The sequence below is a fragment of the Lontra canadensis genome, unplaced genomic scaffold, assembly GCF_010015895.1.
Source record: "Lontra canadensis isolate GAN:19392208 unplaced genomic scaffold, GSC_riverotter_1.0 scaffold207, whole genome shotgun sequence".
NCBI classification, from domain to species: domain Eukaryota; kingdom Metazoa; phylum Chordata; class Mammalia; order Carnivora; family Mustelidae; genus Lontra; species Lontra canadensis.
Genome location: NW_022631201.1, coordinates 399,001 through 414,664, shown reverse-complemented (window position 1 = coordinate 414,664; position 15,664 = coordinate 399,001). Strand labels below are relative to the sequence as shown.

Genomic DNA, 15,664 nt, shown 5'->3' with positions numbered 1-15,664 from the left:
TGGATCCAGAGCTATCCCTCTAATAAACATTTAAAGAAGACTTAATACCTATTCTTCTCAAACTGTTCCAAAAAATAGAAATAGAAGGAAAACTTCCAAGATCATCCTATGAGGCCAGCATTATATTGATTCCAAAACCAGACAAAGATGCCACTAAGAGAACTACAAACCAATATCCCTGATGAACATGGACACAAAAAATTCTTAACAAAATACTAGCAAATCGAATCCAACAGTACAGTAGAAGAATAATTTTCCATGATCAAGTGGGATTTATTCATTGGTTGCAAGGACTGTTCAATATTTGCAAATCTATCAAGATGATACACCATATTAATAAGAGAAGAGATAAGAAATATGATCATATGCTCTCAGTAGATGCAGAAAAAGCATTTGACAAAATACAACACTCATTCTTGATAAAAACCCTCAACAAAGTAGGGTGAGAAGGAACATACCTCAACATCATAAAGGCCATATTAAAAAACCCACAGCTGATACCATTCACAATGGGGAAAATTGAGTGCTTTTCTCTATGGTGAAGGACAAGACAGGGATGGATGTCCACTGTCACCATTATTATTTAACATAGTACTGGAAGTTCTAGCCTCAGCAATCAGACAACAATAATAAATAAAATGCATCTAAATTGGCAAGGAAGAAGCAAAACTTTCACTCTTTATAGACAACATGATACTCTATGTGGAAAGCCTGAAAGATTCCACCAAAAAATTGCTAGAACTGATACATGAATTCAGTAAATTCACACAATACAAAATCAAAATACAGAAATCTGTTGCATTTCTGTACACCAATAAAGAAGCAGTAGAAAGAGAAATTAAGAAATTGATCCTATTTATAATTGCACCGAAGACATAAGATGCTGAGGAATAAAGCTAACCAAAGAGGTGAAAGACTTGTACTCTGAGAACTGTAAAACACGGATGAAAGTAATTGAAGAGGACACAAATAAATGGAAAGACATTCCATGTTCATGGAAGAAAAACATTGTTAATGTCTATACTACTCAGAGCAATCTATATATTTAATGCAGTCCCTATCAAAATACTACCAGCATTTTTCATGGAGCTACTACGAACAATCCTAAAATTTGAATGGAGCCACAAAAGACCCCAAATAGTTGAAGCAATACTGAAAAAGAAAAGAAAAGCTGGAGGCAACACAACTCTGGTCTTCAAGCTGTATTACAAAGCTGTAAGAATCAAGATAGTATGGTATGGCGCAAAAGCAGACACAGATCAATTGAACAGAATAGAAAACACAGAAATGGACCCACAAGTGTATGGTCAATCTAATCTTCAACAGAACAGGAAAGAATATCCAATGGGAAAAAAAGACAGTCTCTTCAACAAATGATGTTGGTAAAACTGGACAACACCATGAAGAAGAGTGACACTAGACAACTTTCTTACACCATACACAAAAGTTAATTCAAAGTGGATGAAAGACCTAAATGTGAGAAAGGAAGCCATCAAAATCCTAGAGGAGAGCACAAACAGCAACCTCTGTTGCATAGGTTATAGCGACTTGTTACTATACACATCTCTGGAGGCAAGGGTAGCAAAAGCAAAAGTGAACTCTCGGGACCTTATCAAGACAAAATAGCTTCTGCGCAGTGAAAGAAACAATAATCAAATTAAAAGGCAACCCTCAGAATGAGAGAAGATATTTGTAAATGACATATCTGATGAAGGATTAGTGTCCAAAATCTATAAAGAATTTATCAAGCTCAATACCTAAAAAAACAAATAATCCAGTTGAAAATGGGCAGAAGACATAAATAGATATTTTTTCCAAAGAATACATACAGATGGCTAGCAAATACATGAAAAGATGTTTATCATCATTCATCATCAGGGAAATGAAAACAACAATGAGATATCACCTCACAACTGCCAGAATAACTAAAGGAAATAACACAGGAAACGACAGATGTTGGCAAGGGTGTGGAAAAAGGGAGAAACCTCTTACACTAATGGTGGGAGTGCAAATTGGTGCAGCCACTCTGGAAAACAGTATGGAGGTTCCTCAAAAAGGTCACAATAGAACTACCCCATGATCCAGCAGTTGCACTACTAGGTATTTAGAAAAGTTTACATTAACACTAATTCAGATGGACACATGCAGCTGATGTTTATAGCAGCATTATTGTGGAGAGTCCAAATATTGGACTAGCCAAATTATGGAGAGTCCAAATATCTACTGACTGATGAATGGACATCCATATGTGTTTGTGTGTGTGTGTGTGTGTGTGTGTGTGTGTGTGTGTGTGTACATACACAATGGAATATTACTCAGCCACAAAAAGAACAAAATCTTGTTATTTGCAATGACATGGATGGAGCTGGAGAATATTAGTCTATGTGAAATAAATCAGAGAAAGACAAATACCATATGATTTTATTCATGTGGAATTTAAGAAACAAAACAGGTGAACACAGGGGTAAAGAGGCAAACCGTAAAACCAACTCTTAACTATAGAGGACAAACTGAGGGTTGCTGGAGGAATGGTGGGTGACCAGATGGGTATTAAGGAGAGCACTTGTGATAAGCACTAGGTATTGTATGTAAGTGATGAATCACTAAATCCTTTTCATGACGCAAATATCACACTGTATGTTAACTAACTGTAATTTACAGTAAAAACTTGGAAGAAAATAAAAACCTTTTAGAATTTCTTTTTTTTTCTTTAAAGGAAGAGAGTTTTATTCAAGCCCAAGGAAAGACAACAGACCAAGATACACAGTCTTAACAAGGAAGAAAGTGCTCCAGAAAAGGAATGTTTAATACCGGGTTATATATGTTTTGTTTTGTTTTGTTTTGTTTTGTTTCAAGAGTCAACAAATCATCATGATGAAGGACATTTCAGAAAATTACAAACTTTATCTTATGCTTTTAGCATATGCAAGTTTGCAGGCTTCAGAGCTATAGAAATAGAACTTGGGGAGATTTTTACTCCTATCTCTAGTTCGAAATATTTCTTTTTTGGTATTTGCTACAAAACAGATGCACAATGTGTGCTCAGGGCACATATAGAGCCCATACTTTGAAGTTTGGTGAAGTCGTTCTGATTCTTATAAAAGTATAGCTTCCCTTGGAGCCCAGGAGCAGGGTCTACAAACATTAAAAGTTGAACATTTCTTTTATCACTAGACAGAAAACAACAAATGAAATTCAAAACCAGCAGAAGGAAGGAAGTGAAAAAGATGAGAGCAAAAATAGATGATATATTAACTAAAAAATCAATAGAACAGATCAGTGAAACTAGGAGCTTGCTCTTTGAAAAGATTGACAAAATTGATAAACCTTTAGCCAGACTCATCAAAGAGAGAGAGAGACAGAGGGCTCAAATAATTATAATCATAACTGAAAGAGGAAAAATAACAACCAACAGCACAGAAATACAAACAATTGTTTAAAAAATATGAAAAACTGTATGCCACAAAATTAGGGAACATAGAACAAATACAACAAATGGATAAATCCCTAGGAACACATAACCTACCAAAACTGCAAGAAGTAGAAAACTGGAACATACTGATTACCAGCAAGGAGACCGAGTCAGTAATCAAAAAAACTCCCAGCAAACAAAAGTCCAGGATCAGTTGGCTTCACAGGAGAATTCTACCAAACATTTAAAGAAGAGTTAATATGTATTCTTCTTGAAATATTCCAAAAAAATAAAAGAATAAAGAAAACCTCTAAATTCATTCTATGAGGCCAGTATCACCCTTACACTAAAGCAAGATAAAGGCACCAGAAAGAGAGAGAGAGAGAGAACGCTACAGGCCAATATCCCTGCTGAGCATACATGCAAAAATACTCAAAAAATATTAGCAAACCATAACCAACAATATATTAAAAAAATCAACTACCACAATCAAGTGGGATTTATTCCTGGGATGCAAACGTGGTTCTATATTCTCAAATCAACCAACATGATGTATCACAACAATAAGACAATTGATAAAAACCATATGATCATTTCAATAGATGCAGAAAAAGTGCTTGACAAAATACAGTATCAAATCATGATAAAAGCCTTCAAGGAAGTAGGTTTAAAAGGAATATATTTTAGCATAATAAAAGCCATATTTAAAAAACCTACAGCTAACTTCATACTCACTGGGAAGAACCTGAAACCTTTCTTCCTAAGGTCAGGAACAAAATAAGGATGTCCTCTCTCACCACTTTTATTCAATGTATTATTGGAAGCCCTAGCTATAGCAGTTAAACAACAAAGAAATAAAAGGTTTCCAAATAGGTAAGGAAGAAGTAAAACTTTCACAATTTGCAGATGACATGATGTTCTAATTAGAAAACCTGAAAGACTCCACCAAAAGCCTTCTAGAACTTATAAATGAATTCAGTGAAGTTGCAGAGGCAAAATCAATGTGCAGAAATCTGTTACATTTCTGTACACTAATAATGAAGAGGCATAAAGAGAAATAAAACAATCTGATTTATAACAGCACCAAAAATAAGATAGCTAGAAATAAACCTAACAAAGAGGTGAAAGACCTGTAGTCTGAAAACTATAAAACACCAGTGAAAGAAATTGAAGATGATACAAATAAATGGGAAAACATTCCATGTCCATGGGTTGGAAGAATGAATATTGTTAAAATGTCTCTACTACCCAAACAAATATACATATTTAATGCAACCCATATGAAAATACCAACAACATTTTTCACACAACTAGAACAAATAATCCTGAAATTTATATGGAGCTACAAAAGACCTCAAATAGCCAAAGCGATTTTGAAAAAAGAAAGCAAGGCTGGAATTATCACAATTCTAGACTTCACATTAAATTATAAAGTGATAGTAATCAAAACTTTATGGTACTAGCACTAAAATAGACACATCAGTCAATAGAACAGAATAGCAAACCCAGAAATAAACCCATAATTATATGTTCAGTTACTTTTGACAAAGCAGGAAAGAATATCCAATGGGGAAAAGACAGTCTCTTTAACAAAAACTGATCAACTACCTGCAAAAGAAAGAAACTAGACCACTTTCTTACACCATAAACAAAAATAAATTTAACATGGTTTAAAGATCTAAATGTGAGACATGAAACCATAAAAATCCTAGAAGAGAGCACAGGCAGTAATGTCCCTGATATCAGCATAGAAACTTTTTTAGGTATGTCTCGTGAGGCAAAGGAAACCACAGCAAAAATAAACTATTGGGACTATATAAAAATAAAAAGCTTCTACACAACTAAGGAAACAGTCAACAAAAGTCAAAGACAACCTACTGAATGGGAGAAGATATTTGCAAGTGACATATCTGATAAAGGGTTAGTATTCAAATTATGTAAAAAACTGAAACAACTCATCACCCCAAAAGGCAAAATATCCAATTTAAAAAAAATGGATAGAATACATGACAGACATTTCTTCAAAGAAATACAGTTGGCCAACAGACAAATGAGAGAATGCTCAATATCACTCATCATCAGCAAAAATCAAAACCACAATTAGATACCATCTCACCCCTTTCAGAATGGCTAAATTAACACAAGAAGCAACAGGTACTGGCTAGGATGTAGAGAAAAAGGAATGCTCTTGCACTATTGGGAATGCAAACTGGTGCAGCCCCTGTGGAAGAAGTGTGGAGGTTTCTCAAGAAGTTAAAATTGAACTATCCTATGATCCAATAATCACACTACTTGATATTTACCCCAACATTCCAAAAACATTAATTCAAAAGGATATATGCACCCCTACATTTATAACAGCATTATTTGCAATAGCCAAGATATGGAAACATACCAAGTGTCCATCGCTAGATAAATGGGCAAAGAATATGTGGTGTGTAAGACACACACACACACACACACACACACAAAAGAATGAAATCTTGCCATTTGCAAAGACACAGATGGAGATGGAAGATACAATGCTAAGTAAAATAAGTCAGTCAGAGAAAGACAAATACAATGTGGTTTCACTCATATGTGAAATTTAAGAAACAAAACAAATGAGCAATGGAAAAAAAAACAGAGACAAACCGAGAAACAGACTCTTACCTATAGAGAACAAATTGATGGTCACCAGAGAGGAGGTTAGTGGGTGGATGGGTTAAATAGATGGTGGGGATTAAGAAGTGCCTTTGTTTTGATTAGCAGTGGGTAGTGATGTATGGGATTGCTGAATCACTATATTTGTACACCTGAACTAACACTGTATGTTAACTAAGTGGAATTAAAATAAAAACTTGAAAAAATAAAAAAAATAAAATCCAGTGCCAGAATTTTATTGCTGTAGTGTTTTCACTTTTGTGAGGAGCAGTGTTCTGTCATTACCATTTTTTAATAGAATTTCACTACTATTCCTACTTATATTTTTCTATACAAATGTTTATAGTTTGTCTACTTCCCAAATAATTTATTTTATTATAAAAATTATGAATCAATTTAGGAAAGATTCACATTGTTACCATTTTAATATTCCTAGGTAAGGACAAGATCTGTTTTTTCATTTCTCCAAAACTTATTTTGGAATTATCAGTAAACCTTTTTTTTTCTCTCCATTTTTCCTGTGTTTATAGCAAGATGGATTCTGGATATACTCTGAATATTGTAACAACCACCTGGATGCCTGCATGGAACTCTCCAAACTAATGAAGGACAGCCGCTACCAGCACTTCTTTGAGGCCTGTCGCCTCTTGCAGCAGATGATCGACATTGCTATTGATGGTTTCCTTTTGACTCCTGTGCAGAAGATCTGCAAGTATCCCTTACAACTGGCTGAGCTCCTCAAATATACTGCCCAGGACCATAGGTAAAAGAAAAAAGAAAGCAGGGGTTAGGAGAGCCTCATCTACATGTTGGTCTTTATTGAGAACATATGTCCTTTAGCTTTTTTGAGCTTCCTTCTGTTAACTTCTCTGCACAATGGGATGGTAATATATCATTGCTTACCTCGCAAGGTTATTCTATGTGTAAAGCTTGTGAGAGTTTCTTATAAACATGGGAATCACAATGCACAAAAAATCAGTATGCATTATCATTATGGCACAACTTAACACCGTGCCTTTAGGGAGCTTAACTGGGTCCTTAGCCCTAGGTTTAGCTAAGGGAAATAATCTAGATGGAATAATTGTTCAGCTGTCTATTCTTCTCTGTTTGATAGATTCAATATCCTAGTAACAGCCTACATAACTTGTACTGACCTTAGATTTCTTCTGCAAGCCTATATCTCTGGTATTCTTTAGTCTTTTCCACCCTCTTCTGGCTCATCCCAACTATGCCTTCTCTCTTAAAAAAAAAAAAAGATTTTATTTATTTATTTGATAGAGATCACAAGTAGGCAGAGAGGCAGGCAGAGGGAGAGGGGGAAGCAGGCTCCCTGCTGAGCACACAGCCTAATGCAGGACTCTATCTCAGGATCCTGAGATCATGACCTGAGCCGAAGGCAGAGGCTTAACCCACAGAGCCACCCATGTGCCCCTATTGTGCCTTCTCTGTAGACTCATAGCATGACTGGGGAGTAAAGAGACTTAAGACGTCTCCTGAAGTTTATTTTTTTAAATTTTTCAGTAATATTTTTTTAAAGAAAACCAACCCCAAAATGACCAAGAAGCTTATCTCTCTCTGAATGGAAATGACCTACCAGTAAATGAGCCTACCAGTGAAGTATATGCTGAGAGTCATCTCCAGCAATGAGTGAACCACCCCCCTACTCTTTCACATGCTTTACTTTATGATCTAGAGCCCTCAGCCTTTTTATAGCCTGACTTTAATTAGTATTAAATCCCTGATCTTTGACTCATTCAGCTCTCTTCTCGATTGAACCTTCCAAGAAGAAAGAAGACTATTGTCCAATTTCCCTTAGCTTTCTGTCTAATTCTCATTAGACCCACTTCTTACTTTCACTTGACTCCATTATCTGGTTTCCTTGGAGCTGACTTCCATACCTAGTTGTAAAAGGCCATGGGTATGGGTCAGTTGGTTTTCTTTATGTTAAGCTCAGGGCCAGTCCCTGGGTTCATTTTTAAGTTGATGGTGTTTCTTTAGCAAATAATGGTCATGTGCTTTAGTTTCCGGAGCCTTGGACAAATTTCAGATTTGAATCCAAATGTGGTAACACTGGACTCTCCCTTTGTGTGAAAATACCACCATTGGTAGTTCTGCCTGCCATGCTGTGTTGGCTGTGAGGGAGGTAGGTAGTGAAAAACCATGAGAGACTCTTGACTCCAGGAAAAAAACTGAGGGTTGCAGAAAGGGAGGTGGGTAGGGGATGGGGTAACTGGGTGATGGGCATTAAGGAGGACACATGATGTGATGAGCACTGGGTGTTATACGCAACTAACAAATCATTGAACATTACATCAAAAACTAATGATGTATTATATATTGACTAATTGAATTTAAAAAAAAAAGAACAAACGTAAGGTTTTGCAGTTTGGTCTAAGAAATCAAGACGGAGACAGAGTTCAAGGACAGCTTAGAGAGATGCAGCTTCTAGACAGGCTATTTTTAAAATATGTTTATTTCAGAGAGCAGGAAAGCAGGGAGAAGGGCAGAGAGAGAAGCTGACTCCCCACTAAGCAGGGAACCTGATGTGGGGCTTGATCCCAAGACTCTGGGATCACGACCTGAGCCGAATGCAGACACGTAACACATCAAGCCACCTAGATGCCCCTAGATAGCATAATTTAAAGAGATTTAGGAAGATTAGTCAACCATGAGTTCAATATAAGTCAGCAGTTGGGTACAGAAGAAAAACTGATAATAACTAACATTTATTAAGACTCAGAATAAATAAGACTTTAAGAGAGTTTTTTTTTTTTTTTTTTTTTTTTAGCTAAGTTGTCTTGAGACAGAATAAACTGGTTAGGATGTACAGTGAGCATCCCACCATTGGAGGTGATAAAATTTAGTAGCACTTGAAGACTATGATCTGGCAGGTATTCACAGAACACAGGAGACCATCTAAGAGGGAGTGCTACATGGTCTGACCTGGCAGTTAGAACTGCCTTCTCTGTGCCTCTTATTATTCAACCACCCCACACTTCAGTGTATTAGAAAAGAAAAAGACAATTGCTGTGTATGTCTTTTTCCTCCTTTTTTTTTTTTCTAATTAGTGCTGGGACAGTGAGCAGGTTAATGACCACAAAGCATGCTTAGCTTTTCTAAGGAAAGATTAGTTAAGGCTGAATCATAATTCATCCTCTTGCCCTCTCTGTCTATTGTAACTCCACCAAATGGCTGGAATCTCACTTTATTTTTTTTTAATGTATTGATTTGACAGAGAGAGATCACAAGCAGGCAGGCAGAGAGAGAGAGAGAGGAGGAAGCAGGCTCCCCACTGAGCAGGGAGCCCAATGCGGGACTCGATCCCAGGACCCTGAGATCATGACCTGAGCCGAAGGCAGAGGCTTTAACCCACTGAGCCACCCAGGCGCCCCTGGAATCTCACTTTCAATCTGCTTTTCATAGGGACAATTTGATTGGAAGTCAGATCAGACAGGCAGAGACAATTGGGCAGGACAATATAAACTTTAACAAGTAGGCTATCCAAAGTCCCAGGAAACTGAGCCTAAAGTTGCACTTCTGGGACTAGAGGTTTTGAGAGGTAACCCATGTGGTGTATATTCTAGAGAAATGTTTCATTTGTACTAATAATACTGCTAATATTTACTATAGGCCAGGAGTAAAACAGTTTATGTGGATGATTAAACCCTCAACAAACCCTCCTATAATTCTCCCATTTCACATATGAATAAACTGAGTCACTGAGAGAGTCAATGAGGCTTGCCAAAGACCACTACTCAGTGACAAAACTATGGTCTGAGCCAAAGAGTATAGATCCAGAGTCTTTTCTTAGCCACTGTGCTACATACTATCTGTATATCATACTGGAGGAAAAGAGTAGATATTATTTCACAGTGATTTTGGGTAGAGTTCTCTAGAAATATGCAGTAGAAGAGATGGCAAAGCTCTGGACCATTCCAGGTATAAGGTTCCCTTCTTGATCCTTGGCTGATTTTATCAGATTGGATACAAAAATAGAGCTATAAGAAAGATAGGGGTCTATTTCCCTTTTATGTAAAAAAAAAAAAAGTCTGCAGGTAGGCAGTCCATGACTGCTGTGGTAGCTCAGTGGTCATCAAAAACTTGGGCTCCTTCCAACTTTCTGTTATCTCTCCCTAGGAGTAGGGACTTTTTCTTATGGTCCAAGATAACTGCTGGAACTTCAACCATCACATCTACATTCTAAGCATCAAAATAGAGTAAGGGCTAAAGAAGCATATGTTATCTTCCTTAAAGGAGGTTTCTGAAAATCTCTGCCCAGAATTTCTATTTGCATATCACTTGACTCATCACATAATCACCCATTATTGTAAAGAGATAGGAAATGTAATATTTTACTCAATGTGGCATGGGTTCCATCTGAAAATCAGGGCTCTGTTACTAAGTAGGGAGAGAAGAATAGATGTTAGGGTAGGCACACAACACATTGGTTCTCTAACACATTGATACATCCAACTTGTACTTTTGTGTCTTCACAGTGACTACAGGTATGTGGCAGCTGCTCTGGCTGTCATGAGAAACGTGACTCAGCAGATCAATGAGCGCAAGCGGCGTTTGGAGAATATTGACAAGATTGCCCAGTGGCAGGCATCTGTCCTAGACTGGGAGGTAGGATCCTCATGAACAAGGGCACTGGGTAGTCTGAATAGCTTAGCTAGAACATCACATCTTCGCCAAAGATGGATGAAAATGAATTAAATTTAAAGAGCAGCAGAAAGGATTTAGATTAGAGCCAAGGCAAAACTTTCTACGAATGAGAGGTGTTGTGTATTTGAGTAGCTTTCTAAGAAGGTTGGAAAAATCTTTGAGGCAACACTTCATTAAGAAAAGAAAGGTTCATCTCTTTGGGTGTTGCCAGGAAAACAGATTGGATCAACTCAATAGACTTTTAAGCTCCTTTCCAGTCCTGGAGTTTTATCACCTCCAGGTGAACGCTTGATTAAGAAGTAGTATGTACTAATTCACTCCCAGACACAGAATATAAAGTTGGTTCTCTCTCTGGTGCAGGACAACCAACATACATCTTTTTTCCATTGGTGAGATTACCTTGCCCTGACACATTTACTAGTTCTACCCAAGCTTGCACCCTTGAGGCCGAGGTCATCATTCCTGCCGAATTGACAGATCAAATTCTGTTTTTTATCATTTGCTTATAAAAATAATTCCCGAAACCCTCCTATTTCATTGGAAACAGCCACAACTTCTCTGAACTCAGAAAGTCTTCAGTGAATGAGGTCACTAAAGACTTATTTCCTAGACACTCACTTGCAAAAGCTATATACAGCCTAACAAATAAATTGAGATTTTGCTTCTGTTCATCCCACTGCTCTGTTGAGGTTCTTTGGGTTTCTGTTCAATAGAAACAGAGCTGTGAATTATAAGGCTTCATAGGTAGGTGTGTTGAGTACACCATTTAGTGTTTATCTCTTGTGCCCACCAAGAGAACCAGGGGTCATTGCATTTCACATTTATCTCTCAGATGCAGATTGTGAAATCTGACAGTCTGTAGGCTAACATAACCAAGATGGGAAAGGCTGGTCATGCTACCAGGAAGTGGTCAGAGCAAACTTAAGCTTCATAGTCACAGTGTAGAAGTCGAACCAGTTCCCTATTCTACTTGCCTCAATTCTGGTATCAGAATTGAGAATTGATTGAGAGGTAGTATCTCCCTAGCATTTCAAGCAGTAGCACATTTTAAGAAGATTTTAAGAAGATTAAGCATCAGCCTTGCAAACAGCTATTTTACTTAAGTCCAGGAAAAAAAATCATCTTTTATTTATTCTGCTGCCTCTGATCCTTCTTAATGTAGATGGCTGTTAAAGACCACAGTTCTGAGCATTTGGCATATTTTTTAGTCTTCTTTAAAGGATAATGTTGCCATAAGAGTAGAAAACAGGAGTGATTGAGATGAAGAGAACGGAATGAATCTATATAAAGAGACCCTGTTGCTATTAAGAGGAAACCAACACTGGCCCAGACTATTACGGAATCATGGTTCTCCTTCCCTTGTGTCTGACTTACTTTGGCTAGTTGCCTGATCAAAAGCAAAAAGCTAGACTAAATTACCTCTAACAAGCCCATCAACTCCCAGGGACTCTGAAATTGTGTCTGGTTATCAGGCCTCTTTTTCTCTACTCCTGCAGGGTTCTCTGTAAAAGGAGGTTCCCAGAAGCAGTTGTTTTCATATTCCCTGGCACATTTTCCCTCTTCCTATGCTTACGAGATCTAATTCCTCCATATGCTCTGAGCATCAAGTAATTGAAGGTAGAGCCATGGAGGACCAGGAATAGCTTGAAATTCCTTGGCCTATCCAGGGAACCTTATTAATACCAAACTCAAAAACACTGAACTGTGATTTAAAGACTCACCATCTAAGAAAGAATTTCATATGCTTTTGTCTAGAAGTGGGGGATGGGAAACAAAATGGCAATTTTGAGCCAGGATCAATGGGAGAATAGTTACTCTCTGCCTCCTTTGTTAGCATAATCATGCTAATCTCAACCAAGCCTATATGTATAACCCTGACACCCTGCTACTTGGTGAAGTCCTTCTTCATCTAATTTGGTAAGAAGAAAAATTCCTTATGATTCCTTTTTCAGACTCTGGGTTCACTGTGGAATGTCCTAGCTCTAGAGGAAGCTTTTTTCCATCTAACCCTGATGGGTACATTTGAGAGGGCAGACCTAAAGTGTCTCATGTTTGTCATATCTAGTCTTCAAGACTTCTAGAATGTCAATCACCAGGGCTTTTAGGGGACTACTCTCCCCATCAACAATTCTGTCCAGGGACATACACACACACGCACACACACACACACACACACACACACACACACACACATACACACACATGTAATGATGGTGAAAGTCTGAGAAGCCTATTCTTGACCAAGACCACAAAGCTAAAATTTTAATCTGTTCTCCAGATTCTCTCTGTGATATTCTTTTCACTGCTGCCTACATACTCTTTTCAACCTTCTGCTTCCCACACCCCAGTTGCTTTCCTTTGTGATGCTGCAGGGACTTGTTTTTGCAGTAAAAGGTCCATATCTAAGCAGGCAGTAAGAATTCCTTGGGGAAAATATCCAAACCCTAGTATGGCTAAAGGTTGATGAGTACTGGAGGACCACCCTGAAAAGGCAATAAGACATATCCACTCCATGGCTTGCTAGCTATTGACATAAGTAGCCAAACCTTACTGGTTCCCTGGTAGAGGTTCTTTGTATGTTCTACTTGTCCAAGCAGTTGCACAAGCAAAGAAAGGTCCCACCAGCTTGCTGAGGGCTGCTGTGGACAAGCCTTGCAAATCAAGAAAATGATTTATTGCCTTCCCCCAGAAGTTTGAACAAACAGGGTGGCTGTCAAAGCATCCACATGATAATTTCAGCTTTATTTGTCAAACTAAAAAGAAGAGTCATAGGGGAAATCTTCAGGGCTTAATCTACTTTGAAGAGGAATTGGGAAAGATCATTGAGGGTTGGCAGCATACAGGCAATTGATACCTACTCAGTAAATCAGAATATCTGAATAGAGAGTAGGAGGCCTTGTTTTATATCCAGACCTGATGCCCAGGGCTCCTAAAAAATAAATGGATGAGTAAAAGTATCATCCATACATCAAAGTAATAATCCATACCTTAGAGCGGCTGAGAAAGCAACAGAGAGAAGAATCTGTTCTCATAGACTATAATTTTAGGGAAATTTACATTTCTAATATCTCTGATGCTGATGGTTGGTTGAGTTGTCACATTGCTACCCTTCACACTCATTAGATCCACTTGAAAGTAAGTGAAAAGGAACATATCCCTGGCAGCTTCCTTTTAATCTCCCGCCCCACCAGAGATTTTTACCATGAGCCCAAATTTGTAGCTCATGTTTGAGAATTTGACTGTATATGATTGTGGTGACACCACTCCCCTAACAGCCTGCTTGTGTAATACCCAAAGACCAGTTCCAGTTTACCATTGGATAATTCAATCCAAAACGTCAGAGGAAACACAGACACCCAACATCATAGAAACAGAAAAACATCTATTTAAAAAGCTAAGGTAGTTTGATGAGGCATACTTCTGGGGCCAGGAGATCAAGTGTAAAGCTGGCTGGATTTGTTATTTCCCTGCTATCCTGTGAATAGGCAGCATTGAAAATGAACTATATGAAAAGTAGGTTATTTCCCTTGTCCTTCTTTCCCTAGATCTGTTCAGGCTACAGCCTCACCTCAGAAAAATCAGCCTATAACTAGAATGAGGTGTTGGACATTGGGCTATTGAGATGAATGAATGGCCTTGGTTTTACACTGGGACAAATATGTTCCAGGCAGAGGGAACAGTGTATGCAAATTCCTGGAGGAATGAAAGAAAACAGCATGTACGTAGGGGAGGTGGCAATGGGAAGGGATTGTACTTTTGGGGGCAAGGCAAAGTAAATGTATGGTGCAAGTGGGGTAGAAGAGGCAAAAGGTGAGAAATCTGAACTCTGAGAGGACCATTTCCCTTGTATGATCTGATTTTTGCTCTCAAGCAGCCATGTGAAGTGAAACAAGCAGGAACTGTTATATTATCCATTATTCAATTGAGAAAATAGATTGAGAGTGTTTAAGCTACTCCCCAAGGGTACAGAGTGAGTTGATGACAACACTGGGCCCAGAACCCAAGTCTTCGGAGATTCTCACTGCATAAATCTTTCAAGGTAGCTAGTTGTTCCACTAAGGATTATCATTATACTGTTCTTTGCTGGCTTTGGAGGGAGTCTGGCCTGGATTCTGGATTCTGGATTCTTTGGGCAACTTACTTCCAATTTCTCTGATCTTGGTTTTGGGGGTAATAACAGTACATTCCTCATTGGGTTCTTGTGAGTATTAATGGGAATATGTGACATAGGATATAGAATGCACAATGATAATCAAGAGAACTTACAGCGTGAAGTGTACTTTCCTAAGCACTTTACATGTTTTAACTTACATAATCTACACAACAGCCAAATGAGATTGGTACTGTTATTACCTTCATTTTAAAGATGACAGTCAGTGTAGGGAATGCATTTTGAAGATGAGGAAATGTAGTGCAGCTCACTGTCATCCTCCCTAGGCACAATTTGACCTTTTCCAGGGTTCAGATTGTCTGCAATTGGCAGGACTTGGCTATAGCCAGCACCAGTGCGGAGTTGTCAGTGGTCTGCTGATCTCTTCCTTCAGAGCAGCTGGCCAGCCCAGACACAAGATGGCCCTCCATCTCCCTCTAGATTCACAGTCTTTGCAGACTCAAGCTCCACTTGAAGTTCACTCAGTAATATACTTTACATGCCTTTTATACTCTTTTGATTACCTTTTTTGTAGAAATAAAAATTGTTCTTAGAATTAAAAAAAAAGTGAAGATGAGGAAACTGACACACAGAGAGGTGACATCAATCAGCTTGGTGAGCATAAGGGTGTTTTCTTTCTTCCTCTCTTCTCCTTTCTTTCTTTCTCTCTTCCTTCCTTTTACTTACTTACTTTACTTACTTTTACTTACTCTTTACTTACTTACTTTACTTTACTTACTCTTCCCTTTACTTACTCTTCCCTTCCTTACCCTTCCCCCTTCTCTTCCCTTCCC

General features: G+C 38.1%; 1 protein-coding gene across 7 annotated transcripts in view; it reads left to right on the top strand.

Annotated features, from left to right (window-relative positions):
- Nucleotides 1–15,664, top strand: part of ARHGEF9 (Cdc42 guanine nucleotide exchange factor 9) — a 180,060-nt gene that overhangs the window by 118,444 nt on the left and 45,952 nt on the right. For all 7 annotated transcript variants that reach the window (XM_032848751.1, XM_032848746.1, XM_032848750.1 and 4 more), the window contains 2 exons: nucleotides 6,586–6,818; nucleotides 10,552–10,681. In XM_032848751.1, the coding sequence (XP_032704642.1) occupies nucleotides 6,586–6,818; nucleotides 10,552–10,681 (363 nt within the window). The remainder of the gene's footprint in view (nucleotides 1–6,585; nucleotides 6,819–10,551; nucleotides 10,682–15,664) is intronic.